General features: G+C 42.6%; 1 protein-coding gene across 1 annotated transcript in view; it reads right to left on the reverse strand.

The window, feature by feature from the left end:
- The window catches only part of PRG4 (proteoglycan 4), a 43,512-nt gene extending 16,130 nt beyond the window's left edge, over nucleotides 1-27,382 (reverse strand). Inside the window, exons 1-8 of the mRNA XM_045027148.1 lie at nucleotides 27,342-27,382; nucleotides 26,455-26,552; nucleotides 22,363-22,485; nucleotides 18,764-18,883; nucleotides 9,806-9,934; nucleotides 5,015-5,179; nucleotides 1,900-2,333; nucleotides 116-1,434 (exon numbers count right to left, since the gene is read on the reverse strand). Coding sequence (XP_044883083.1) covers nucleotides 116-1,434; nucleotides 1,900-2,333; nucleotides 5,015-5,179; nucleotides 9,806-9,934; nucleotides 18,764-18,883; nucleotides 22,363-22,485; nucleotides 26,455-26,552; nucleotides 27,342-27,382 — 2,429 coding nt within the window. The remainder of the gene's footprint in view (nucleotides 1-115; nucleotides 1,435-1,899; nucleotides 2,334-5,014; nucleotides 5,180-9,805; nucleotides 9,935-18,763; nucleotides 18,884-22,362; nucleotides 22,486-26,454; nucleotides 26,553-27,341) is intronic.
- Between the last annotated feature and the right edge of the window lie 473 nt (nucleotides 27,383-27,855).

Below are 27,855 nucleotides of genomic sequence, written 5' to 3' on the forward strand. Positions count from 1 at the left end.
TATATTTATCTCTTCATCAGCAGCAGTTACTTCTGTTGTACCACTTGGAGTTGTCTCTTTTTTTTCATTCATAGTTTTTTCTTTGGCTGCAGTAGTCATGTCCTTTGAGTCCTCTGTAGTTCTCTCTTTGATAACAGTGGTTAACTCTTTTTTCTCTTCCGTTGTTGTTTCTTCGGTAGCTGTAGTTTTCTGTCTGTTATCTACAGTCTCTTCTTTATCTGCAGTTGTCAGTTCTATAGCCATGGTTGTTACTTCAGCAGCAGTAGGTGTCTGTTTAGTGGTAGTTTGTGTCTTTCTAGCTGGTGCTGTTGTGTCCAGTTTAGCTGTTGTCATTACAGATTTTTTAGCTGCAGTAGCTCTGGATGCAGTAGTTGTGGTTTTATCTATTGTGTCTTTTTCATCTGTTGTTGTTATATTGACTGCAGCTATAGTAGTTATGGCTGTTTTGTCTTTTTCATTTATTGTCATTACAGTCTCTTTGTCCACGGTAGTTGTATCTTTTTTACCTATGGTGGCTAGAGTTTCTGTAGTTGTGTCTGTTTGGGGTGCTCTTGTTACGGTCTCCCTAGCTGCTGCAGTTGTGGCTGTTGTAGCCGATGTTACAATCTCTCTATATGCAGTAGTTGTGTCTTTTTTAGTTGTTAAGTCTTTTTCATCTGGACTCAATATCATCTCTTCACCTACTGTAGTTGTGTCTTTTTTAGCTGCTGATGTTACAGTGTCTTTAGCTGCAGCAGTTGTGGCTGTTTTAGCTGTTGTTGTTACAGTCTCTCTCTCTGCAGTAATTGTGTCTTTTTTATCTGTTGTGTCTCTTTCTGCTGTAGTCATCACAATCTCTGTGTCCATTGTCGTTGTGTCTTTTTTACCTATGGTTGTTTTGTCTCTTTCATCTGTTGGCACGTTTTCATTGCCCACAGTAGTTGTATCTTTTTTGCCTGCTGTCGTTACAGTGTCTTGAATTTCTGCAGTTGTGTCTGTTCTAGGTGCTCTTGTTACAGTCTTCCTCGCTGCAATAGTTGTGTCTTTTTTAGTTATTAAGTCTTTTTCATCTGGAGTCAGTATAATCTCGTCATTTGCTGTGGTTGTGTCTTTTTCAGCTGTTAACACATTTTCTTTGTCCACAGTAGTTGTATCTTTTTTGCCTGCTGTTGTTACAGTGTCTTGAATTTCTGCAGGTGTGTCTGTTCTAGGTGCTCTTGTTACAGTCTTCCTCGCTGCAATAGTTGTGTCTTTTTTAGTTAAGTCTTTTTCATCTGGAGTCAATATATTCTTGTCATTTGCTGTGGTTGTGTCTTTTTTATCTGTTGCTTTTACAGCGTCTTTAGCTGCAGCTGTGACTGTTTTAGCTGTTACAGTCTCTCTCTCAGCAATAGTTGTGACTTTTTTATCTATTGTGGTTATTGTTTCTCTAGCGGTTGTAGTTGTTGTGTCTTTCTTTTCTGTTGTTGTTACAGTCTCTTTGCCCAGAGTAGTTAGGTCTCTTTCATTTGTTGTCATTACAGTATCTTTAGCTAGAGTAGTTGTGTCTTTTCTGCGTATTGTTTTATCTGTCATCGTGCCTTGCTTTTCTGTTGTTGTTATAGTCTCTTTAGCTGCAGTAGTCATATCATTTTTATCTGTTGTTGTCTTCTCTATGACTGTTGTGGGTGTGATTCTTTTACTTGTTGTCTTCTCTGTGACTGCTGTGGGTGTGACTCTTTTACTTGTTGTCATTGCCATTTTAACAGCACTAGTTCTGTCACTTTTAGCTGTTGTTGCTTTCCTACCTGCTGTAGTCATGTCTGTTTTAGCTGTTGTTGTTATCTTCATAGCTACAGTAGTTGTGTCACTTTTAGCTGTTAGCTCTTCAGCTGTTTTTGTAGTGTATTTCTTAGATGTTGTTGTTGTCTCTATCACTACAGTAGTTTTATCTCTCTTAGCTGTGGTCATCCCTTTAGCTGTAGTAGCTGTGGCATTTTTCATAGATGTAGTACTTGTGTCTTTAGCTTTAGTGACATGAGCTGCACCAGTTAATGCTGAGATCTTAGCCATACTTGTAGTAGTAGGTTGCATGTTGGTCTTCAGACTTAATGTCTTTGTAGTATTCATTTTGAAGGGCACAGTAACTTTATCTGGCTGGGAGGCAGGGGTCTGGCTAAAACTTTCTTCTGACAATGGAGCTGCTGTTGTACCTTTATTTCCTTGACTTGAAATTTTTCTGTCAGGGCCCTTTGCAGTAGGAGCAGGCCTAGTACCCACATTGTCCAATCCACTGCCAGTCTCCTCAGAAATCTCTCTTATTTCATCAGATGTAGAAGTCCTGGATGAAGTTCTTCTGTTTTTTGAGTCGTGCTCTACAAGAAGTGCATATCAAGTTAAAGTACCACTTTTTATTTTCTCATATTTATGCAACATTACAGCATTTGTTCTTTTGGATTTGACACAGTAACCACTCATGGTGTTTTTGTAAACACAGTTGGAAATAGTTGCAACTTTTGTGACTTGTACCAATACCTTTTTAATTTTTTTCCCTGTAAAGTTGCACTGTTTTAACTTAAATCAGTTTAGAACCCTATGTGGTTGGTGCAAAACTCTGTGGACATCTTAATTCAATTTAAACCTAGCTTAATTCATCAAGAGATAAGGAATCGAGTTAAGCTAAATTGATAAAAGCCAGGTTTAAACTGTGTTAAGACTGTCTATGCAAGATTTTACATTGGTCTAACTAAATTGGTTTAAAATCACACCTTTAGTTAAGTAAGTGCACCTTTGAAAATAGAAAGGCCTAACTTATTTTAATTATCTCAGACTTATGCCATCTACATTTTTATGTCCTTATGAAACTATCCTAATATTGTGGCATGCGGTGATACACTATGTTGTGGCTCTTCCAATATCTGTTGGTTCTCTAACTGTAATAACAAACCATGTGAGGAAATGGGAAGTCTCTCTAGGGTTGCCAACTTTCTAACTGCGCAAAACCGAACATCCCTGTCCTGCCCCTTCTCTGAGGCCTTGCCACGCTCACTCCATACCCCCTCCCTCCATCACTGGCTCTCCCTCACCTTCACTCACTCACTCCTTTTCACTGGGCAGGGGAAGATCCCTTTTCAACCAGGCGTTCTGGTGGAGACAGGTTAAATTTTTTTTTACCTTTTCTAGTTGTTAAATACATAAATAGTAAATGTAGATGGTGCTGGGCTGGAAAAAGGATGTGTTCTAGAAAACCCAAGCTTCTGGCCTCACAGGGTTAATGACATATTATACTTGTAATATAACAGTTAATAGAGTCCAAAGGAGCCTTACGCATTACATGGCCAACCTTAGCGCTGGGCTGTATATGCTCTCACACAGGGCCCAGCAATTTTGAGAGCAACACTGTGTTGGCAATTCTATCCTGTGTCTGCAATTCTATCCTGTGTGTATCTGCAGTCAACCCCAGCATGAGAGCCTGCTGTGACCCTTCCAGGGGCATGACCTTCCTCAGTCAGAGTAGCAAACACTCCAAACCAGGGCCGGCTCTAACTTTTTTGCCGCCCAAGTAAAAAAAAGAGCACCGCCCCGCCGTAACAACCCCCCCGTGAGTGCCGCGCCACCCAAAGCCCCTGCCCCCCTGAGCGCCGCACCGCCCGAAGCCCCGCCCCCCCAGCGCTGCGCCGCCCAAGCCCCCCCCCCAGCGCTGTGCCACCCGAAGCCCCTGCCCCTCCGAGCACCGTGCCGCCCAAGCCCCCGCCCCCCCTCTGAGCGCCACCCAGTGGAAACAAAAACAAACAAACCAAAGAAATCCAAGCACTGTGCCGCCCCAAGCATGTGTTTGGTCGGCTGGTGCCTGGAGCTGGTCCTGCTCCAAACCACTCCCTCTTAACAAACCCACTCACATCCTTCTTCAGAAAAGAGATTTCAGTGTGCCACACTGTCTAATCTCCCTCCTACCAAAGTTCAACATGGGTTACATAAGCCTGCCTGGTGACTTACTTACTATGTAAGTTTTTTACAAAATTTTGGGTTGACTCTGGTTATATGTAGTTCTGGTGGGCTTTTTTGGCTTCAGCTACTTTATTATATATGAAGGAGATTGTTTTTCATTTTTAAAAAAGGGGATAGGGCTATTGGTTCACAGTGAAGATCTGAAAAGGAAGAGCTATTGCATTAGCTAAAGGCAGACTTCTGCACACTGCTTAGGATATTCCGATTCTTCTGTGGAAATATATTTATTTATTTTGGTCTTTCTGTGTAAACCTTAAATAGTGGCTCTGCTCTGAAAAGTGACCCTGTAGAAATGGCAACATGGGGTTCTATGTTTATTGTCCCTTAATGATTTCTGTATCAAATGTTCTCAGCTTACAAGTAAAATTAGGTATGTTGTCTGCTTTCCAGACCTGAAAACTAAGCCTAGGCGCTGACATTCAAGCTAGGTACATTGCCAGTAATAAAGGTTCAATCTGAACATGCATTGTTTTGTACTGTATTGCACAGTATATAAAAGCCATTCCCATAACTGACCTGCTGTCCCTTACGCCAACAGCAAATCTGCTCAGAAGGTGCTTCACCATATGCTACTGTTCATGTGTAATGGGCCAGATTTTCAAAACTTATTCACCAAAACTGTATGTGTATCAGTTGAACCTGATGCACACACAAATATGGGACTTTACAGATATGGTTCATTGATGAATTCATTAATGTGCTTCCAATACATTAACCTTTGAAAATCTTTGCCCCACATGTCCTCTCTAAGGTCCTGATCTGGCAACCTGTTCCAAATACCTGTACAGAACCCCATGGACCTCAATGGAGCTCCATGTGGGTTTAATGGTCTGCCCATGCGGAAAATCTTGGAGGATCAATACTTAAAGAATTTAATCATATGCTAAATTTAAAAAATTAGCAAAGAGAAAAGTTTGTGGTAAACCCTTAAGAATTTCTTCAACACAGAAAGACAAGCATGCACTGCTAAACATCAGCTTCTATTATACCACTGTATATACAGTTTAAATTTCATTTCTGCATTAGGCTATTTGATCACAATCCATACCTTTCATGGTATCCTTCACTTTTCTATTGTTTTTGTTTTTAATTTTATTTGTTTGGTTTTTTTCACTGGGATTTCTTGCTGAAGCCTTTGTTTTCCGAATTGTTGTGGATGACAACGAGGAAGACGATGAGGAAGAAGATTTCTGTTTCTCAGATTCTGAATGTTCTGCAGCCAAGTAAAATAATTGGTGAAAACAGAAAGTCATGCAAAATAAGATGTGTAAGAAGCGAATGCACAGTTTAAAACAAAATTGCTCTCAAAAGATAAAGATTTGGAGTAAATAAGATGAAGATGTGAGGTATAATTTGAAATTTTTTGCCTCCTTAACTAGCAATGAATGGAAGCAACACTCAGTAGGAGGTAACAGTGCTGCCAAATCTTGTGATCATATTGCATGAAAATATGACCCCATGGCAGCCTCCTTTAATAATGGAAGACTGTGATTTTAGAGCAGAAAGTTCTGAGATTTATTCCCCATTTCATGTGTGTGTGGCTGAGCTGGTGGCTATTGTCTATGTAAAGGCAGTGACAGATCAGCTGTAAAGGGGTTTAAAATCAGAAGCAGCTCAGGATTCTAATCAAGAGTGTACAGGACCTGCAGAATAGGCTAAAAAGGGGAAGTCCTAAGAATTCAAATTCAGACTTTCTGCATTTGGAGGGAAAAAAACGGGGACATGGGAAAGATATAGGGCCTGATCCTTTTCTAAGTCATGCCAGTGGAGTTACTTCAGATTTATTCTGAGAGCGGAGAATCAGGCCCATAATATTTGTCAACCAATAACTTATTTCAGACTATATATTAAAAGGGGGTCATTTGAAAAGCTTGACCCTTATTTTTTTAATCATATTTAAACATACATTTATCCCTATCTGCTGATTTGTTTGTAATATACACCTCTGAGATATAAGTGATACATAACCAGAAACCCTGTGGGGCTAAAGGCATTTCAAAGGAGTCTCCCGTACCTGAGAAAAATTGGCTTAGAAGGTTTTTTTGTAAGCTTTACTGGAGATATTTAAAACTAATAAACAGGAAAACACTCTAGTACAGGGCTTTTCAATCTTTCTCATATAGTGGACCACTTCATAAAATTTATGATCCCTGGGAGAAAAACCTGAGAGTCTCTGGATTAAATTTAGAAGTATGAACAACAAGGGTAATGTCGTGGTGGGAGTCTGCTACAGACCACCAGACCAGGGGGATGAGGTGGACGAAGCTTTCTTCCAGCAACTAACAGAAGTTGCTAGATCACAGGCCCTGGTTCTCATGGGTGACTTTAATCACCCCGATATCTGCTGGGAGAGCAATACAGCAGTGCACAGACAATCCAGGAAGTTTCTGAAAAGTGTAGGGGACAATTTCCTGGTGCAAGTGCTGGAGGAACCAACTAGGGGAAAAGCTCTTCTTGACCTGCTGCTCACAAACAGAGAAGAAATAGTAGAGGAAACAATAGTGGATGGGAACCTGGGAGGCAGTGACCATGAGATGGTCGAGTTCAGGATCCTGACACAAGGAAGAAAGAAGAGCAGTAGAACAGAGACCCTGGACTTCAGAAAAGCAGACTTCGACTCCCTCAGGGAACTGATGGGCAAGGTCCCCTGGGAGAATAACATGACGGGGAAAGGAGTCGAGAAAAGCTGGCTGTATTTTAAAGAATCCTTATTGAGGTTGCAGGAACAAACCATCCCGATGTGTAGGAAGAAAAGTAAATATGGCAGGCGACCAGCTTGGTTTAACAGTGAAATCCTTGCTCGTCTTAAACACAAAAAAACAGCTTACAAGAAGTGGAAGATTGGACAAATAACCAGGGAGGAGTATAAAAGTATTGTTCAGGCATGCAAGAGTGAAATTAGGAAGGCCAAATCACACTTGGAGTTGCAGCTAGCCGGAGATGTTAGGAGTAACAGGAAGGGTTTTTTCAGGTATGTTAGCAACAAGAAGAAAGTCAAGGAAAGTGTGTGCCCCTTGCTGAATGACGGAGGGAACCTAGTGACAGAGGATGTGGAGAAAGCTAGTGTACTCAATGCTTTTTTTGCCTCTGTCTTCACAGACAAGGTCAGCTCCCAGACAGCTGCACTCTGCAGCACAGTATGGGGAGGAGGTGACCAGCTCTCTGTGGAGAAAGAAGTAGTTCGGGACTATTTAGAAAAGCTGGACGAGCACAAGTCCATGGGGCCGGATGCACTGCAGTTGCTAAAGGAGTTGGCCGATAAGATTGCAGAGCCATTGGCCATTATCTTTGAAAAATCATGGCGATCGGGGGAGGTCCCGGATGACTGGAAAAAAGCTAATGTAGTGCCCATCTTTAAAAAAGGGAAGAAAGAAGATCCAGGGAACTACAGGCCAGTCAGTCTCACCTCAGTCCCTGGAAAAATCATGGAACAGGTCCTCAAGGAATCAATTCTGAACCACTTAAAGGAGGGGAAAGTGATCAGGAACAGTCAGCATGGATTCACCAAGGGCAAGTCATGCCTGACTAATCTAATTGCCTTCTATGAGGAGATAACTGGCTCTGTGGATGAGGGGAAAGCAGTGGACATGTTATTCCTTGACTTTAGCAAAGCTTTTGATATGGTCTCCCACAGTATTCTTGCCAGCAAGTTAAAGAAGTATGGGCTTGATGAATGGTCTATAAGGTGGATAGAAAGCTGGATAGATCATCTTGCTCAATGGGTAGTGATCAATGGCTCCATGTCTAGTTGGCAGCCGGTATCAAGCGGAGTGCCCCAAGGGTCGGTCCTGGGGCCTGTTTTGTTCAATATCTTCATTAATGATCTGGAGGATGGCGTGGACTGCACCCTCAGCAAGTTTGCAGATGACACTAAACTGGAAGGAGTGGTAGATGTGCTGGAGGGTAGGGATAGGATACAGAGGGACCTAGACAAATTAGAGGATTGGGCCAAAAGAAATCTGATGAGGTTCAACAAGGACAAGTGCAGAGTCCTGCACTTAGGACGAAAGAATCCCATTCACTGTTACAGACTAGGGACCGAGTGGCTAGGCAGCAGTTCTGCAGAAAAGGACCCAGGCGTTACGGTGGACGAAAAGCTGAATATGAGTCAACAGTGTGCCCTTGTTGCCAAGAAGGCTAATGGCATTTTGGGTTGTATAAGTAGGGGCATTTCCAGCAGATCGAGGGATGTGATCATTCCCCTCTATTCAGCACTGGTGAGGACTCATTTGGAGTACTGTGTCCAGTTTTGGGCCCCACACTACAAGAAGGATGTGGATAAATTGGAGAGAGTCCAGCGGAGGGCAATAAAAATGATTAGGGGGCTGGAGCACATGACTTATGAGGAGAGGCTGAGGGAACTGGGATTGTTTAGCCTGCAGAAGAGAAGAATGAGGGGGTATTTGATAGCTGCTTTCAACTACCTGAAAGGGGGTTCCAAAGAGGATGGATCTAGACTGTTCTCAGTGGTAGAAGATGACAGAACAAGGAATAATGGTCTCAAGTTGCAGAGGGGGAGGTTTAGGTTGGACATTAGGAAAAACTTTTTCACTAGTAGGGTGGTAAAGAACTGGAATGGGTTACCTAGGGAGGTGGTGGAATCTCCTTCCTTAGAGGTTTTTAAGGTCAGGCTTGACAAAGCCCTGGATGGAATGATTTAGTTGGGTTTGGTCCTGCTTTGAGCAGGGGGTTGGACTAGATGACCTCCTGAGGTCCCTTCCAACCCTGAGATTCTATGATTCTATGGGAGGATCTGCTTCCCTCTAAATCTCCTAATCCCGACTGCACACCTTCCCTGTCATTATGATAATGCTTGGTTACCTGACAAGTATTAATAGGAGAATAGTAAGGAGACAAAAGGAAAATTAGCTCACTTTACCGCAACTGCATGGTGACATCTTGGTTACAAGTCCTCCCATTTTGTATCCTGTGCTTTATTTCCTCTCCATGAACTTGGATCAAAACCTGCTCACCTTACTCTTTGTTAGTAGTCTGATTGACTTTAGTCAGATTATACTTGCATATCTAAATTGATCAGGAATTGGCCTTAAGTGTATAAATGCCTAATCTTTCATTGTATCGTATCTCCAAAATATTTTACAGTTTTACACACCTATTTTCCCAAAAACCTGACAGACATGCAACGTCTGCATGTGGTTCAGAGCAATGCTCATTTAACTTCTCAAAAAAGCCACTGGAAATCTTTAGATCTGGGCTATTGCTAACAGCAAGCATTGCTGCTTAACAAGTGTTAGACAATAGTGTGACAGATTTGTCCTAGTCAATATAAGTATATGAATCTGTCCCAGTGAATATAAGCATATGAACTTCAAGGTCATCCTATAATCTAACGAGTTATTATATAATATAACAACACTAGGGAAAAAAGGTGTTTTGCACTTTCCACAAAGTTATGGGTATTTTCTGAAATTTTATGCAGCCTGGCTTAACTGAAGCATCAGACCCTTGCTGTGTAAGTTTCCCCTCTCAGCTTTGTCAACACACTGCTGTCCTGAACTACTGTACTTCTGTTTTTACAGTCCTGGACTCTTCCTGAAATTGCCAATTGTTCATATGATCTTTATTGAGATGTGGATGAAAATCCACTAGGGACCGAAGAGAGATCACCACACTTTTCTAACATTTATATTAGCAAGCCTAGATCTCAAAAGCGAATAATCTCTTCTCTGAGAAGTAGATGATGTAATAAGCTTTATAAATAAGTCTGGTAGCTGTCTGGTAATATTTCATATTAGCTTTCTACATCCAGAACAGTGTAATGACCTTTAATATTCATTCAGGTAATGCCCAGTTCCATTGCATTTGTATTCTTTCCTACCTTCCATAACTTCATGAGATTGTACTACTTTCTTTGGCTTCTTCTTCTTTGAATTTTTAGATGACCGTTTGGCTGTTGTTTTGGTGACCACAGGAGCTGTTCTGGATGATGATGATTTCATAGTAAGTGCTGAAGCCAAGAAAAATACTGTGGGTTAATGGGAGTTCCATTCTCATTCAGCATCAAACATATAATCATTAGCAAATTATATGGAACAGTTGCGATACATTTCCATTATAAGCCTAATTTTGCTCCAATCCCTTTATTCCCCCAAACTTTTGCATCACACACACACACACACACACACACACACACACGTACGTGTTCATTTCAGCCCAAAGCTTCTCATGCTTAATCTAAGGCCAGAGAAGGCCTTTTTTTCTGAAAGATTGAGCTCAGTTGAACACTTTTCACTAATGGGATTTTGGGGTGGGGAGGGTGTTCGCTTTTTTAAATTTTGTTTAACTTTTATGTCCACTTACTCTAGCTAAAAAATGTCTTGGGCTACAAACTTTGAACATGTTTTTGATATTGGTGCTCCATTAGAACTAACTCATAGTCAGAGTGTTATCTGTTGAGAGGCCCTAAACGTGTTCTAGTTATTTAGTTCACTCTCCATACCTATGACAATTTCCAGGAGAGGCGGCCTTCAAGAATTAAGTATCAGAGGGGTAGCCGTGTTAGTCTGGATCTGTAAAAGCAACAAAGAATCCTGTGGCACCTTATAGACTAACAGACGTTTTGCAGCATGAGCTTTCGTGGGTGAATACCCACTTCTTCAGATGCAAGTTCTTCTTGCATCTGAAGAAGTGGGTATTCACCCACGAAAGCTCATGCTGCAAAACGTCTGTTAGTCTATAAGGTGCCACAGGATTCTTTGTTGCTTCAAGAATTAATAATTCCTAGAGAGAGAGTAGACATGGAGCAAGGGGGCAAAGTCAGATCCAGATATTAGATTAGTCTCCTAAGGTTCAATTTTGAGACTAAATCAGGGTTTGGGTTCAGATATATTGTCACTGAAATCTCATGAGATTTCAGCTATGTTCAAACCAGGAAATAATTTGGGATCCAGCAGTGAATCTAAACGGCAGGTGTGAGTTTGGATCAGGTAGTGAGACAAATAGCAAAGGTTCAGGTAGCAGCCAATTGTCCAGCCATGCCAGAAGAAAAACAGAAAGTAATGGAGGTAGTTTCACTAGGCTGCAACTTTATTCACTTAAAGTATTGGGCAACAAATTGTACAGTGCAGGTCATTATCCTTTTCTTAATAATTTCCACATAATCCCCAACCATGTCCCAGCTATCCTGCTGCTAGGATTCTACCACCCTCTCTTCATAAGAGGTGAAAAGGGACTATAAAAGCAGAGGAGTTGGCTCACCGTTGCTCCAGATGTAGGAGCATCAATCCTCCCTTACTTGACTCTCTTAAGGGTTGCTTTCCTTCAAATCCTTTCCCAATCCACTTTATTCAATAACTGTATCCCTTCCATACCAAGTACCTGCACTGGACGTCTACCACAAGTTTTACATACTAAGTTGCAACATTATAATTAGAGCTTCGTGTTTGTCATGGAGGTCACAAAAGTCATGGATTCCATGACTGTCCCTGACCTCTTTGACTTCTGCAGTGGCCAGAGCAGATGGCCCGGGAGCCGCCTGAGCAGCTTGGGCAGTCCCGGGCTAGTCACTCCAGCTGCTGCTGGGGCACTCTCGCCCTCCTCCTCCTCCCCTTCCCCCTGCCCCCCAGCAGCAGTAGTTTGGCTGTGGGGGGGCTGTGGGTTGGGGTACAGGACAGTGCTTACCTAGGGGGAAAGGCAACAGGAACTCCCCTCCCTCAGCTCCTAGATCCACATGCTTCCTCTGCCTGCAGGCACTGCCCCCGCAGCTCCCATTGGCTTTGGGTCCCAGCCAGTGGGAGCTGCAGAACTGGGGCTTGGGGCAGAGTGGAGGCAGCACATGGAGCTAGGAGCTGGAGGTCGCCGCTTCCCAGGAGCCAGGTAGGGAGCCTGCTCCAGCCCCACCAACCGCTCCTCCCCAGCACCCGCAGTACTCTCCTGGGCCGCACTCTCCCAAGCATCTGTGGCGCACCCATGGCATCCCCCGGGCCACGACCCCCACAACAGCCATGCCTCCTCCCCAAGTCTTAATCGGGTATATAGTAAAAGTCATGGACAGGTCACGGGCCGTGAACTTTTGTTTATTGCCCATTACTTGTCCTTGACTTTTACAAAAAATACCCGTGACTAAAATGTAGCCTTAATTATAACCTACTCCACCCCAGTGGGCCCCAGACCTCCTGTGGGGAAGGTGGAAAAAACCACCCTGCCTTGGCCAATCTGGCAAAGAGAGAAAAATTCCTTCCCAGCTCCCCAAGGAAATGGTCAACTAGTGTAATTCCCACAGTCTGTCAAGAGGGAGTCGGTCCTTTTGCCAGGTTCATAGGTGGGAGGGTGGGTAAAAGATGGCTTCACTGCGTCTGCATAGGGTATAAATGTGCACACTTGTGCACCATTCTTCTGGTCAGCAGGAAGGGCAGTGCAGTGACCTTCTCTTGACATCAACCCAACTGCCTCCTGTCCATCCCTGTAACCTTTCTCCCACCTCTCCTTACCCATTGAAGGGGAACCCTTATAAAAGCCCATGTAAATTGCATGAAAGAAATAGCTAGAGCTCAGATGATTTTTTTTTGTTGCAATCAAAGATGCTTATAAATATCATAAGAGAAATAAATGTGGTTTATGCATTTTTAACTATTAGTACTTTCATGTGATCATCCTTACACTCATTGAGTAGTCCCTTTCTTCTGAAGTAGTCCAAGGGAAACCAATGGGGCTAGTGACACATTAAGCTAGTTTTCAAGGTGAATAAGAGTGGCAGAATAGAGCCCATAATTTATGTTGAGGAATGTATGCAGTTATTGAATGAAAATGCTTTAGGGCCTGGGTCAGCTCCTAGTGAAATCAGCAAGAGTTGGATCAGGTCCAGGAGGGTGACTTTTCATGAAAACAAAGAGGAGGATGTAGGACAAAAAATTACTTTTAGAAGTTGTACATTTTTTAAAATCTTTTTTTACATGGGAGTGCTATATTAACAATGATTTGTGTGAAGTGTGAACAGTATAAGACTGTTTATTGAGCACCACCCCAGCAATGCATCAGAGCGTAGTAGCGGTTGAAGTGATTGGCATCAACATTGCAGAGAGGAGACAGGATCAACCTACATGGCAGCTTGAATTTCAGCAGCCACAACAAGGTCAGGATAGGCCAACTCTGCAAGGTGTCCCCTCAAATCTTTTTTAAAAGTAAACAAATAAATGTTAACTGGACTAACTGCCAGTTAGCTTCAGTCATTCAAAAATGATTTATTGCTACAGCTTTAGGGAATGAAATGAAATACAACAAAATAAAAATGTGAATTTCATTTTTCTTCCTACAGATGAAGATGATTGTGCTCTTAAAAAAAAAAAAGTCAGGTCTGATTTTTATTAACACTAAGACCCTTTTACCCACCATGCTGGAAGGGTACAGTACAGGAGGGCCTTAAAGTGGCTCTAAATTGGTCATTGATTTTGGTCTTTTTGCAAATAACCCTGACCACTTGTCAAACTCTTAGGGGACTTGCAGCCCAAGATAACAATTTGACTGAATTTCATTTTAGACAATTCTGTACGTTTTCTGTCATTTTCTCCATTGCTGCTACAAAATGAGACTTGGCAATATGTGTTATGACATTTTTAACATGGTATTATATATTTAACATGATATTAATTAGAAACTTTTGTAAGACATTAAAAAATCCACCTTTGTTAGGTCAACTATTCTTAAGTAACCTTGCTTGCTTGCTATTTAGAGAGTGTCCACAGACTGAGCAATGAGAGCAAAAGAGGTGTCTACCATTCATATGGATTTCCTCCAGTATAAACATTGAATAGCAGATACACACCTATGCTTTGCAGCAGAATGTGGTCGCCTCCCTATTTTTCTCCTTTGCTATGCAATGCTAATGTTACTTGCAGATGATGCAATTGCTTTCTCTGGGAAATTAGGGGAGATGGAGTGAAAGTATTCACTATAAACAAAACTTTGCTTAGATAGTTTAGAAATGAGCAAATAATTTAAATATTTTTGTAGGCAATAATTCTGCAGAAGAACACGGTATTTTTAATCTAGTTCTTTCTGCTCTTGCATTAGTAAGAGAAGGTCTTATTTTAAGTGCTAACTGAAAAGAGTCAGTGTTGAAGCAGAGGTCTGAGAAAGCAGGAAGCAAAAAGGGTAGGGAATCCAAATCAGTGATGAAAATCAGACAGTGTCGCCTGGTGCATAGAATCTTCCTAGCAGTTCAAATGGACAGAGGCATAGGCGGCAGGTTTGTATAATTTTTGGTGGGGCCCAAAATGGTGGTGCCCCCCCGCTCCCGCCCTGTAAGCCGATATAAAATGAAGCTACAACGCGTCAGCGCCACAAGATTACAAGGGTCAATTAAAAGTGGAAAGTCAGAAGCAGCACTTGCCTACTTCAATATACGGTATTATATTTTGTTGCATCTGTTGTGATGAAGTGGGAATGTTCTTAATATTTTCTCTGAATACTGTGTGGGTGCCTCAGTTTCCCCTGCAAGATGCCAACTGAAGGTGTTGGGGACAAAGAGATCAGGTGGCCTCCTTGTCCAGAAGAGACACAGAGGCCAGAGGAGGGAGTGTCAGTTTGGAGCTGGCTGGGGAAATTGGGAGAGACCCAGAACTTGGTTCTGGGCTCCCCACCCCCCAAGATGGACCTGACAGAGGGGTTCTGTTTTCTGTACCAACAAGCTCTGTTTAAACTGTGTTCCCGTCATCTAATAAACCTTCTGTTTTACTGTCTGGCTGAGAGTCACATCTGACTGCAGAGTTGGGGTGCAGCGACCTCTGGTTGCCCCAGGACCAGCCTGGGCAGACTCACTTTGGAAAGTGCATGACGTGGAAGGGCATGCTGAATGCTCCGAGGTCAGACCCAGGAAGGTGTAAGCTTCTTGCCCTGGAGACAGTATGCTCCGAGAGAGGAGGCTCCCCCAGAGTCCTGACTGGCTTTGTATGGAGATGTTCCAAAGCATCACAGCATCCCCTTCCACACCGTGCACTTCCCAGAAGTCTGCACAGGCACTGACACTCCCTCCTCCTCCTCCTTTGTCTCTTTTCCAGGCATTAGGAGGCCACCTGATCTCTCTGTTCTCCAACACCTTCAGTTGGCACCTTGCAGGGGAAACTGATTTGGGAGAAATGAAGTAAAAGCTGCCCAAACCGAGCTTGAGCACTCCTGAATTTTGAGGTGTTCAAATCTGGAAGGCAGGTGCTGGGGGTGGGAGAGGGCTGTGGGCTCCATGGGGGAGCATGGCAGCAACTGTCTGGAGCTGCATGGAGCCAGATACGCTGGTCTGAGTGGCACAGTAAGCGGTTTGGGGGTTGGAGAAGAGGTAGGGAGTTCCGGGGGGCAGTCAAGGGACAAGGAGCAGGGGGAGTTGGATGGGGCAGAGGTTCGAAGGGGCAGTCAGGGGACAGGCAGCAATTGGATAGGCATGGGAGTCTAAGAGGTTTATCAGGGGACAGGTAGGGGGTGCGGTCCTGCGGGGGGGAAGTTGGGTGGGGTCTCAGGAGGGGGCAGTTGGGGACAAGGAGAAGGGAGGCTTAGATAGGGGCTGAGGTCCCAAGGGGCAGTTAGGGGCAGGGGTCTCGGGAGGGGGTAATTGGGGAACAAGGACCAGTGGGGCTTAGATAGGGGGTGGAGGTTCTGGGGGGCAGTTGGGGCAGGGGTCTGGGGAGGGGGCAATCAGCGGACAGAGGCTGGGATTCAAAGGGCTCTGGGCTGCTGGCAGCCGCGGGGATCCCAGAGCCCTTTGAATCCCAGCCCCGGCTGGGAGTCAGAGGACTCTGGGCTGCCTGCAACCGCAGGGAGCCCAGAGCCTTTTAAATCCCAGCCGGGGCGGGAATCAGAGGGCTCTGGGCTGCCCGCTGCGGCGGGGAGCCCAGAACCCTTTAAATCTCAGCCGCTGCTGGGATTTAAAGGGCTCTGGGCTGCCTGCAACCGCGGGGAGCCCGCAGCCCTTAAAAACTCAGCCGCGGCAGGGATTTAAAGGGCTCTGGGCTGCCTGCAACCGGGGGGAGCTGAGACCCTTTTAAATCCCAGCCGCAGCCGGGAATCAGAGGGCTCTGCGCTGCCCGCTGCGGCGGGGAGCCCAGAGCCCTTTAAATCTCAGCCGCGGCTGGGATTTAAAGGGCTCTGGGCTGCCTGCACCCGCGGGGAGCACAGAGCTTTTAAAATCCCAGCCGCGGCCGGGAATCAGAGGGCTCTGGGCTCCCCGCCGCAGCAGGCAGCCCAGAGCCCTCTGATTCCCGGCCGCGGCTGGGATTTAAAAGGCTCTGGGCTGCCCGCCGCAGCAGACAGCCCAGAGCCCTCTGATTCCCGGCCGCGGCTGGGATATAAAGGGCTCTGGGCTCCCCGCCGCAGCGGGGAGCGCAGAGCCCTTTAAATCCCAGCCGCGGCTGGGATTTAAAAGGCTCTGCGCTCCCCGCGTTTGCAGGCCGCCCAGAGCCATTTAAATCACACCCGCGGCCGGGAATCAGAGGGCTCTGGGCTGTCTGCTGCGGCGGGCAGCCCACAGCCTTTTAAAAACCACCCGCCGCCGGGAATCAGAGGGCTCTGGGCTGCCTGCAACCGCGGGGAGCCCAGAGCCTTTTAAATCTCAGCCGCTGCTGGGATTTAAAGGGCTCTGGGCTGCCTGCAACCGCGGGGAGCCCAGAGCCTTTTAAATCCCAGCCGCAGCCGGGAATCAGAGGGCTCTGGGCTTCCCGCTGCAGCAGGCAGCCCAGAGCCCTCTGATTCCCAGCCGCGGCTGGGATTTAAAGGGCTCTGGGCAGCCCTGGCGGCGGCGGCAGCGGCGGGGGGGCGCTCCAAGCAGGGGAGAAAAAACATTGGTGGGGCAGAGCCCCTGCTTGGGATTTATTCATGGGGCTAAAGCCCCAGAGCCCCATATAAGTCGGCGCCTATGGACAGAGGGAAACATTCAAAGGCAGCAGTCTGGTAGGTTAGGCCTTAAATTCATGTGATGTTCATGAGTTAGCACAATATTCCCAAGACTTTAATTAGATGTTTTCACTTTTTCACACAAAGTAAAACAAAAGATCTGGTAGTGGTTGGTTATAAATGTTCTGTGAACAGAATAACATTTGGGATGGTAATTAAATTTGTTTTCACAATGTTCATGTTGGTTGTTGAACTGCTGACTTTAAAATTGGCTACAATAATGCCCTGGAGATCCTGTGATGCCCTGGAGATCCCTGTGATCCCAGTGCCAGCTGCATATATCAGTTTCATGCAGATAAAGGTATTAAGGCACAGATTCAGCTAAGCACTTAAGCAGATGCTTAAAGTATATGCTTAAGTGCTTTGCAGAATAGGATGGGATTGCCTACATGATTAAAGTTAAGAATGTGCTTCCATGCTTTGAAACCATGTCTCAGTGCTACTGAAAGCTTTAGAATAGAGCTCCCTGGAGAATGAAGTTCTGCCTTCATCCATAGTACAGGTGCAGCTTGGAAAGCAGCAAGACATGGTTTCTCACGCTACCCTGCTATATACATATACATATCAACCCTAACCTACAGGGAACCCCTGCATGGGGAGTGGGGGGTGTAAATTTTCCTTGTCTAACCTCTCTGTACCCTAAGTGCATAGAGTCAGATTCTCTGCAGGTAGAGTAAATTTCAGACTATATCCCATTACCAGTACTCTGAGCCATCCACTTCCCCACACTTAAACCTTCAAATTCTACGTTTGCATGTAATGACATTGAAGTCAGTGGAGTTATACCTGCATAGAATCTAGGCTTGAAAGTACTATTATAAATGATGGGCCTAGAATTGTGGGGGTATGGATGTTCCATATAAAGACTAAAAAAAAATTTTTTTAAAATCATTCCCTACAAATTCTTTGCTTTGTGGTGATTTCAGCAATTCCCGTTTATAATAAAGCTCTTACTTCTAAGAAAATCTAGAAAGTCTGTTTTGTTAAAGAATTTTTATCACTAGTTAAGGGCTGCATGAAAGCACTAACAGTTAGAAGACAAGGTAGCTCAGAGCAGTTAATTCAGAGAAGAATGCCAGTAGGTACTTCAGAGCATCTATGTTCAGATAAAGGAATGTAACCAGACCATTCATTTAATCACCTCCTCATAGTTCCTGTTTTCCATATGTGAGGGGTCTGTTAATGAAAGGGAATGATCGAGCCTATTTCCATTGAAGTTAATGGGAAAATTCCTTTAATGTGAGCAATATTAAGTACAAAATATGTTAATCTGCTACATGGGTGCCAGGTTTGTATAATTTTTGGTGGTGCCCAGAATGGGTCCAAGCAAAGTCGTCCCATCCATAGTACAGACGGGGGCAATTGCCCGAAGCCCCATGCTTTGGGTGGCCCCTGCGCTTCAGGGGGATGCAGGGTCCAGGACAGTCTGGGGGATTAGTGGGGAGCCTGGCACCAGCAGCAGCAAGCGACCTGGCCCCAGCCTGCCCCTTCCACTCTGCCCCGCCAGCTCTGGGTGTCGTTCAGGGGAGGGGACGGAAGCTGGAATGAGGTGGGGAGGTATGGGGGAAGGGGTGGAGTGGGGGCAGAGCAGGGGTGGGTGGAGAGGGGTGGGCTGGGGCCGAGTCACTTGCTGCTGCCAGTGCTAGGCCCCCCACTAACCCTCCAGGCTGCCCTGGACCCTGTGTCCCCCCAAAGCGTGGGGCCCAGGTTGGTTGCCCTGGTCCATCCTATGGATAGGACGGCTCTGAAAATATAAGCACAAACATTGGTGGAGCTGGGTTTGTGTTCCTGAATATTGGTGGAGCACGGGCACCATGGGCCCATATAACTCACCGCCTAGGGCTACAACACTTAGGCAGCTATATTAAATACAGAAAGCCATTTATAAGGAACGTACACTCACCTTCTTCACAATGTTTCTGATAGTCTGGACAGCATTTCCCATATTTTTCGCAGTCTGCGTCACAGTCACATTCTCTCCCTCTTACAAAAGATTCAGAGCAGCGTCCTTTACAGGAGAGTTCTACGCAAGTCAAAGCAAGAGGTTCAGCATTATAGCCTGCTTTTGTTGTTGTTGTTGTACAGTGGAACCCTTTTATAGTGAAGTCATTCATTTTTGTTGATATAAATGCTTTCAGTGGGTTGGGAATCATGCTCTGGAACTGGAACTGCAGTTTGCACATTGTGGTGTACTGAAACAATTTAGAATTTACATTCTGCTTCACTAGAAGCTGTTTCATTATCTCAGAGTTCACTATAAGAAGGTTCCTTTGAACAGGATTTCCTTCCTCCTAGTCAGATGTGATGTCTGTGTAATATTGGATCAGATGTAAAATGTCTCAAATAGGGACTGAATTTAGATTTAACAAAAAAATTATACTGGGCCAGATTTTCAATCTGTACACCATTTTCCATGAGCAATTATTTGTGTCGCCAACATTAAAAATAGTGCACATGAAAAAAAGGATTTGCTTGAACATGTCATAGGTTAGACTATCTGACATACACATGCTATTTTTGGAACGTGCAAATGGCTATGCATAGAAAATTACACAGTCCTTTTCTGCAAATTTGTCCCCAACGTTAATTAAATACAAAATTATTTTTGTACCTTTTCATAACATATCAGTTCTAATATTTAGATGTATAATTATATAGTATTAATTCATTTTGAATTGTTATCTATTCTTAATAATCCATTGGGGCTTAACTTTTAATAACCACTAGGTTTCTTGCACTGCATAATAAACAGTAATGGTCAATTTATCTGCTTGCAAGATTGTGTGCAGCTCCCATTGACATCAGTATTTTATATAAATTACACATTTAAGGACAACATTTGGCCTTAAATGTTTACAATATCGTAACATATTTGTTGATGTTGTATAGGATGTGTGTTACTCAGTACCTCCCAGAATCGGGATCAAAACAAGCAATCAGTTGGTAGTTACACTGTTTAGCATACAGGCAATGAACGCAATCCTGTAGCCTCGCTGTGCCTGAACTTCCTATTGAAGTTCAGCTCTGATTATGTGCAGGGCTCAAAATCCTATTTTAGGTTAAATATTAACTAAGTGCTGGTAGGATAACTTACAGCCAGATTCTGACCTCACTTACACCAGTAGAAATCCAGAGTAGTTCCACTGATGTCAGTGGTTTATCTCCCGATATGTACCACTGTAAATGAGATCAGAAGCTGGCCCTTAAATTACAGTGATAAGAAAAGTTGAATTCATAAACATCTCTCTGACATCCTGCTAATGCCAAAATCAGTCAGTCAGTCATTATGCTCCATGGGATTACTCACATATTTAAAGTTAAGCACATGTTTAAATGCTTTGCTTGATCAGGGCCAGTGTGCTCAGCAAACAGAACATATGGCAACATTTTTAAAATCACGGAGAGCATGATTTTTAAAGTGATTTAGGTACACTGCCTGTCTACCTCTGGACCTTTAAAAATCTGGCTTGTAGTAACTAAACAGGCTATTGTATAATAAAGAAAATCTGCAACATTTAATTTCAGACCAACGTATCATTCAAGAGAATTGAAGGAATATTGAAATCGCTGAGCAGGTTAACGTTTTGTCTTATTCAAATCAGGTTTATGTGAGCCATCAATACACTCAGTTTAATATTTATGACTGGGTTAACCACAATGCAGGTCCCTTCCATAGGGCTATTTGTGCAGTAATGTACCACTTAGAATGAGTAAGAGTAATAGAGTGCGGCTTATGATTCTGTAATGATAGAACTAAAAAATTCTACCCTAGAATGTTTCAGTGCACGGTAACATGTTGCACACTAACTGGCCCATGTGGACCCTGCTGGCACACACACACAAAGTTCCCCAGTGCACGGTAACATAGTATTGTTTTAAACAGGACTATATTAATGTAACAAACTTTTAATGCACACCAGCAGAGTCCACACAGGCTAGTTAGTGTGTGACACACTTGTGCACCCTAGAATTCACATCCCTCTGGTGCAGATTAATGCACTCTGTAGACAAACGCTTAGTCATAAACATGAATTTAATGCATTGCTGCCTCACAATTAACCTAATTTGCCAAAATCCTTGTAAAAACAGATTGAAACACGCATATTTGCATTGTTCAGTGGCATGTTGATTATAGGAGAAATATATCTAAGTCCAGTATTCATTCTGTCTTCTTCTCCATCAGTCTCCCACACAACATTTTCAACTACATGGACTCAGCAAATGGAAACAGAAGTGAGTTTTTAAGGTGGCAAATTTCAACTACCGTATATACTTGTTCATAAGCCGAATTTTTTTTAGTAAAAAAGGGAAGCACCAGAGAAGGGGGCGGCTTATGATCGGGTATAGAGATGGAGAGGTGGGATGCAGCTCCCCAACAGAGGGAGCAAGGAGAGGCAGCAGAGCCAGAAGGGAAGAGGCGGGGATGGAGTCCCTCCACTTCTGGCCATGCTGCTCTCCCCCCCAGCCTCCGAAGCAGCTGCAGCCATGCCGCTCGGCCCTGTCCCCCAGAGCAGGCTGTGGCCGCGCCGCCCAGTCTGGCCCGCCCAGAAGCAACTCCAGCCAGGTCAGAGACATCCTCCGAGGCCCTCCCCAGATAAGGTGGGCAGGGATGGGATAGGATGAGTGTGGGGGTCCCGGGCTAGGGGTGGGGTCATGTGGGGGGTGGTCACAGGGGTTACTCCCCTGACTCCCAGCTTCTCCACCCCCAAATTTTCCCCACCAGTTGCTGTCCCGGCCCGTCAGGGTGAGCAGCTGGCGCGCTGGGACACTTTGTTTACTTAGGTTTACCTCCGTGCCTGCAGACACTCGAGGTAAACAAACCATCTCATCCCACCAGTGGCTTATCCTGATGGCCCAGGAGCCAAAGTTTGCTGACCCCTGAATTATAGGGTCGGCTTATGAACGAGTTATAAACATTTTACTTATCCATCTTGTGGGGGTCGGCTCATAAACTAACCGGCTTATGATCAAGTATATATGGTACTTTTTCTTTAGAATGCATAGGTCCATATTAAGCCATCAGTTTTTTAAACAGGAATACCTTATTCAGTAGTGATTTTTGGCTTAAAAATTGATAGCACAATCTGATGCAAAGTCCATTGAAAGACTCCTATTGACTTCACTGGGCTTTGAATCATGGCCTTTGGCCCCCCGCGGTTTTTAAAATGTTGCTTTAAAAAGTTTTTTTAAAAAGCACTGAACAGGATTGGACCCAAATTGCAGGTAAAATATTAACCCCTTCTGTGCTGCTCTGCCAGTCTTAAAAGCAGGGCACTTTTCTTAGTGATGGCCCAATTATTGTAAATGTGAATACTGGACTTTTTGAAGTGATTATCTGTGAAAACCTTTTATTCAGACATGATACAACATTTATGAGAAGGAAACGAGAGACGCAGTAAAGCGAAAGACGTATAAACATTGAGAAAAGAACAAGGTACAAGTGCAAAAGGAAATAGGAGCAGAGCTCATCATCATAGAAACTGACTGGGTTTAACCACTTACCCTCTGTGCAGACTCTCTTGTAATCGTGGCAGCACTCCATGTAGTGTAGACAGCTATAATCACAATGGCAGGGAGCCTCTCTAGAATACCCTTCCCCACATCTCCCTGCACAGCTTGATAAATCTAAAATCATACAATACTAGTTTTAAGCATTGCCAGACTAGAATGGTTTGTAAGGAAACAGCGAATGGCAAAGTAGTAAAATGGTTTTGCTTATAATGAGTAAGCAAATGAAATCCTTAAGGGAAAAAAAAAAGCAATGGGCCCAGTCCATCTCCCACTGAAATTTATAGGAGTCTTTCCATTGTCTACAGTGGGCCTAGGATTGGGCCCTAAATTAGGGAGTATAATAGTTGCATTATCCAGAGTTCAAAAGAAAAGGTTTCTGCTATGGGATATTTTCAAAGTTTGGATGCACTAATTTAAGTCAAACCCTGATGTGGCTTGTAGGAGGCAGGTTTCTTCTTTCCAGTTAAACCAAAATATATCGCCTGCATGTGAAAAAAATGTAGAGTTGTTTAGCTCCCACTGAAATCAGTGGCAAAACTCATTAACTGGGAGTTGGAGTGGGCCCAAAACATGTTAATTTGTGTGTATTCTTTGAGCTATATTGAATACTAAGATCTAGAGTGCTGAGCTATGGTTAGGGTGACCAGATAGCAACTATGAAAAAACGGGATGGGGGTAGGGGAGGTAATAGGCTCCTATATAAGACAAAGTCCCCCAAAACAGGACTGTCCCTTTAAAAATGGGACATCTGGTCACCCTAGCTATGGTCATACTATCACAATGCATAAAATCATACTCTAGTTTAAAATTAGAAATGAGCCTGAGCTTACAGATGCAAAGACATTCAGGGGTTTTGAGGTTTGAAGTTTTGGTTTGGTGTATTATGGAAATAGATAGAGGACAACTGTAGGGTGACCAGATGTCCCAATTTTATAGGGACAGTCTTGATTTGTGGGTCTTTTTCTTATATAGGCTCCTATTACCCATCACCCCCGTACCGATTTTTCACACTTGCTGGTCACCCTAGACAACTATGTGGTTCAGGTCTGCATCCAGTACTGTGTTTGCCGACTCAGTTGTCCTAGTTTTGAGAGTATGTTGAATTGGGGATTGGTGCATGGCTGTCTGTCATACTGAATGAGTCAGTTGAATTGTGAGCTATCAGCATTTGTATTTTACTGGTCATAGCTTAGAAGAAGCAAGATTTTTTTTATGTTGGTGAAGTGACTGGTAAGATGACACTTGTTTTCCATCTCACCTTTAATTTTGCATCCCACTGATGATGACAATGTTTAACATGAATAGAAAGTTTTACTTCTTCAAAACATTTTGCAAAAAATTAAGTAATGCATTCCAGATGGAACACTGAGACAGTGCAGTTCTGCTCTGAAAAGAACTGTAAAAATGGCTCTGTGTGGCTTTCAATGTTTATTTTGTTTGGTGACTTCCAGAACAAATTTGCTCCAATTACAAATAAAAGATTATTTTTTTCCAACTGCCAGCACTGCAAGCTCAACCTGGGATCTGAAAAGCAAGCTAAATTTTTGCATGCTTATCATCAGTGAACAGAAATTCTGAAGGCCATACTCGGCTTTCAATGACACTTGTGCTATCTCAGTGAAGGCTCTGTGCGGTTACAGAGATATAACCAAGAGTCTGTCTTCACAGAAAAAGCTATCAAGCTAGCACAGGCACCAACAGTGAAGATAGCTCAGCATGGGCTTCAGATCAGGCTAGGGACCCATGTGTGTGCTGGACTCCTACTACCTATGCTGCACTGTCTTCACTGCTTTTGTTCCAATAGTCCAGAAGACATACCTTAAATGCAGAATCAGAAGGCACTGGAGATGCATAGGTGCCCCTGACAGCATAATTAGGGCTGTATAATCTTTATTACTGGTGATGATGTGTAGGAGCAGAAGACAACCCTGGTTGACTTTCAGATCTCAGGTTGAGTTTGCAAGGCTGCTCATTTAAAAAAGTTGTTTTGCTTGTACGCTGATGGAATACAAAGGAATCCTGTGATGTTGTTCTTACAGTCACTTTTCAGAACAAGACTGCACTTTAAGGGACTGCCTGATGTCAGAAAGGGAGTCAGTTTCAGAACTAGGATTAGAATTTAGGAATCATTGGGTCCCTGCCCAGCACAACAGGATAAAATATATTCTTTTTGTTCATGTGGATTCTTTATTTTCAGGGGAGTAACATTCATCTTACAGAGTGGTTTCAATGCTGGGAGATCACGGATAATCAAAGATAGTGGGGGAACTCCCTAGCTGTGCATTTAGAGATGAAACCCTAAGTGACAGATACGACTGTTTTCACAATGAAACCACCACAACTTCTAATTGCAGTCCATTATCTTGTTCTTCTAGATCATACAATCATCTTGGAACAATACCCCCAGTATATGAAAACACACTAGCGTACTAACAGCCTCCCCTTCTGGAATTGAAATATGCAGGTGAAGCATCCTTAAATCTGAACCAGGAGACTGTACATTTAGTAAACAAGCTGAAAAAAAGACTCAAGACAGTGAATTGAAATGTTGAGAAGCAATAAGAAACAACACATAACACAGCACTAGAGACAAGAAAAATTTTCAACAACAAACACTGTACATGTGTGTGTGTATCAAGAGGAGGGGAGGAGTTGGGATAAAAATAATAATTAAACTCTGCATTTACATAGCACTTTTTATTACAAAGGCAAGCAACTATGTTCACTTCCAGTATTCCAAAGAGTAGCTGCAGTTCTAAGGTGAAGTAATTTGTCAAAGGGAACACTATGAGTAGGTGAAAGAGTCAGAACCCATGTCTCATCACTACCAGCCTTATGCATAGCTTGTTACACCACAGTTGCCTCTCCATGTAAGAGAGATGGGTGAGGAGAGAACATAGGTGAAATCTGGATTCAAGATTAAAAGACAATTTTATGAACTGTAGGATGAGAAGTTATTTCTTAAAAAAAAAACCCAACAAAACCACAATTGGTTTTAGTGTATTCTTTCCTGGCAGTGAGTGTCTGATCCCTGTTGAAATCAATGCAAAAATTCCCACTCACTTGAAAGGGAGTTCCATCAGGCCCAGAGTCCCCTGTAGATAAAATTTGTAAGGAGTGAGAGCTGTTGAGAACTTTTTTGTGTTACTGCTATACAACTATGTAATATCGGCTACTGTAGAAACTTAAGTATTTAAATTGCTTAAGAATTATAGCAGCAAGCTTAATATTTGCTATACTGTAGTTCCTTCCATTTTTCGAAAAAGACACTATCTTGGTTAGTAGATGCCGAGTTTTAAGAGAGAAATTAAAAGAATCTATAATATTAGACAGGTTTCAGAGTAGCAGCCGTGTTAGTCTGTATCCGCAAAAAGAACAGGAATACTTGTGGTACCTTAGAGACTAACACATTTATTTGAGCAAAAGCTTTTGTGGGCTACAGCTCACTTCATCGGATGCAACACTGATGAAGTGGGCTGTAGCCCACGAAAGCTTTTGCTCAAATAAATTTGTTAGTCTCTAAGGTGCCACAAGTACTCCTGTTCTTTTTATAATTAGAGAAATTAATGCTACTAGAAGATTGCATGGTAGCATCAAAAGTGTGTTCAGATAATATGTTACTGAGAAGGAAAATATTTAGTTAGCATGTTATGTACATGCCTTGTTATGATTCTGATCAGTATCTAACCACTCCTGGCCAAATGAATCAGTGGTATAATTGCAAGTACTTCACTGGATTATATCAGCAATGGATTTGACTAACTATATCATTTAGAGGGCAATAGGATATGCAGCCTATATCTACAGAAAGAGAGTTATAGATACACACACAGCATGTACATATACATTTTACAACATTGAGATTTACAAATTATTCCACTTAAAAGATCAATTTATATTACATATGTTTTAAAAGATTCTCAGATTTTGGCAAACTGAATCATGATACCCATGTTGGTAAATTAGTTGTAAAATGTAGTAGTTTCTTAAGACATGTTTGCAATGAAGGAATTGTTTATCTTTATTAATTTATTTTTCCAAATATTCCAAACAGCCTTGCTTCGGCTTTGTATTTTACAATACCTTGAGAAGAAGCTTGCTGAATCAAGGATACTGAAAACAACACCAGAGATATGTAATATATATTCCACACCATGGTTAATTTAGGTACTGAATCCTGCCTGAAAAGAAACACTATATTTAAAATACTCTCAGACCACTATATGAAACATTAGTTTATACTAAAAAATAAAATGCAAATGAATGCTTTAGTACCTAATAAAAGTCACATAACAACTTGAACATCAGTTTGAAAATATAGAGAACTTGATAACACAGAATTACGCCATGGAATTCCTAATAAGTTGATTATGCATTAACTTTGTAGAAAAAATAAACGTAAATATCATTACTTAAAGTCTGTTTCTGTAAATTATAGCAATTAATGGAGTTAGTTTTCTAGGAGTCCCTAAATGTGAGGAACATAGTAAATTAGATACATTTATTAAAGCTTCTTTTCTTTACAATAATTTCAAGATAACAATTGCTAATGATATATTACTGGTAAAAAAATTATATTTTTAAAAATTGCTGTCAAAACAGAGGTTGTCAGACAAATTAATCAATAGAGTAGGTAAAAATGTAATCCAACAAACTGTTACCCAGACATCTCATTATTTTTTAGAACAGTGGTTTTAAACTTTTTTCATTTGTGCACCCTTTAAAATATGCAAATGATGGTGTGGACCCCTTTGGAAATCTTACACCTAGTCTAGAGACCCCAGGTTGAAAACCACTGGTTTAGAAATATAAAGATGTTCGGTGAGGATGCGGGATAAAAGTGGTTCATTTTGCAAAAGCAAAATACAAATGGTTATCTCCATTCTAGGTCCTTCAGGAAAGAATATCACCTTTTTGGAAAAGAGCACTTTGAACAAAATATTGTGAATAGAGATAGTTATTGCACTTACCTTATAAAGGTTATGTCTGCTTTCAGGGATATTTCAGACATCTTATATATTGCTGTAAATATACTGGGATGAACTAATTACCCAACGTGTTAGACAAAACCAACAGTGACAACCTATGACAGCAAAGTTTCCACATTATTTGGAAAAGGTTCCAGATGGCTAGACTTAAGCAACATCTGGAAAACACTCTGATTAAGAAAAATGACTACAAAAATATATTAATGAATTAAATGTAGACTTATTAGTCAAAACACAATTTTAATTTTTTAGTGAAATGAACAAATTATCTTTTGACAGTAAATTATCTGGTAGGGATTAGACGTATTGCACAGCAGTAGCAAACCTTTGCAGGCAAACTTTGAATATATTTTCTTTCCTATCAAATCAAACAGTAGTTTAAAATGATGCACTATTATGTGCTATTAATACCAGTATTTCTTCTCAAATACTTCTAAGGAACAATTGTAATACTATTAATACTTAATTCATATGGTACCAAAAAATGGACCAAATC

The sequence above is a fragment of the Mauremys mutica genome, chromosome 8 (assembly GCF_020497125.1).
Source record: "Mauremys mutica isolate MM-2020 ecotype Southern chromosome 8, ASM2049712v1, whole genome shotgun sequence".
Lineage (NCBI taxonomy): Eukaryota > Metazoa > Chordata > Testudines > Geoemydidae > Mauremys > Mauremys mutica.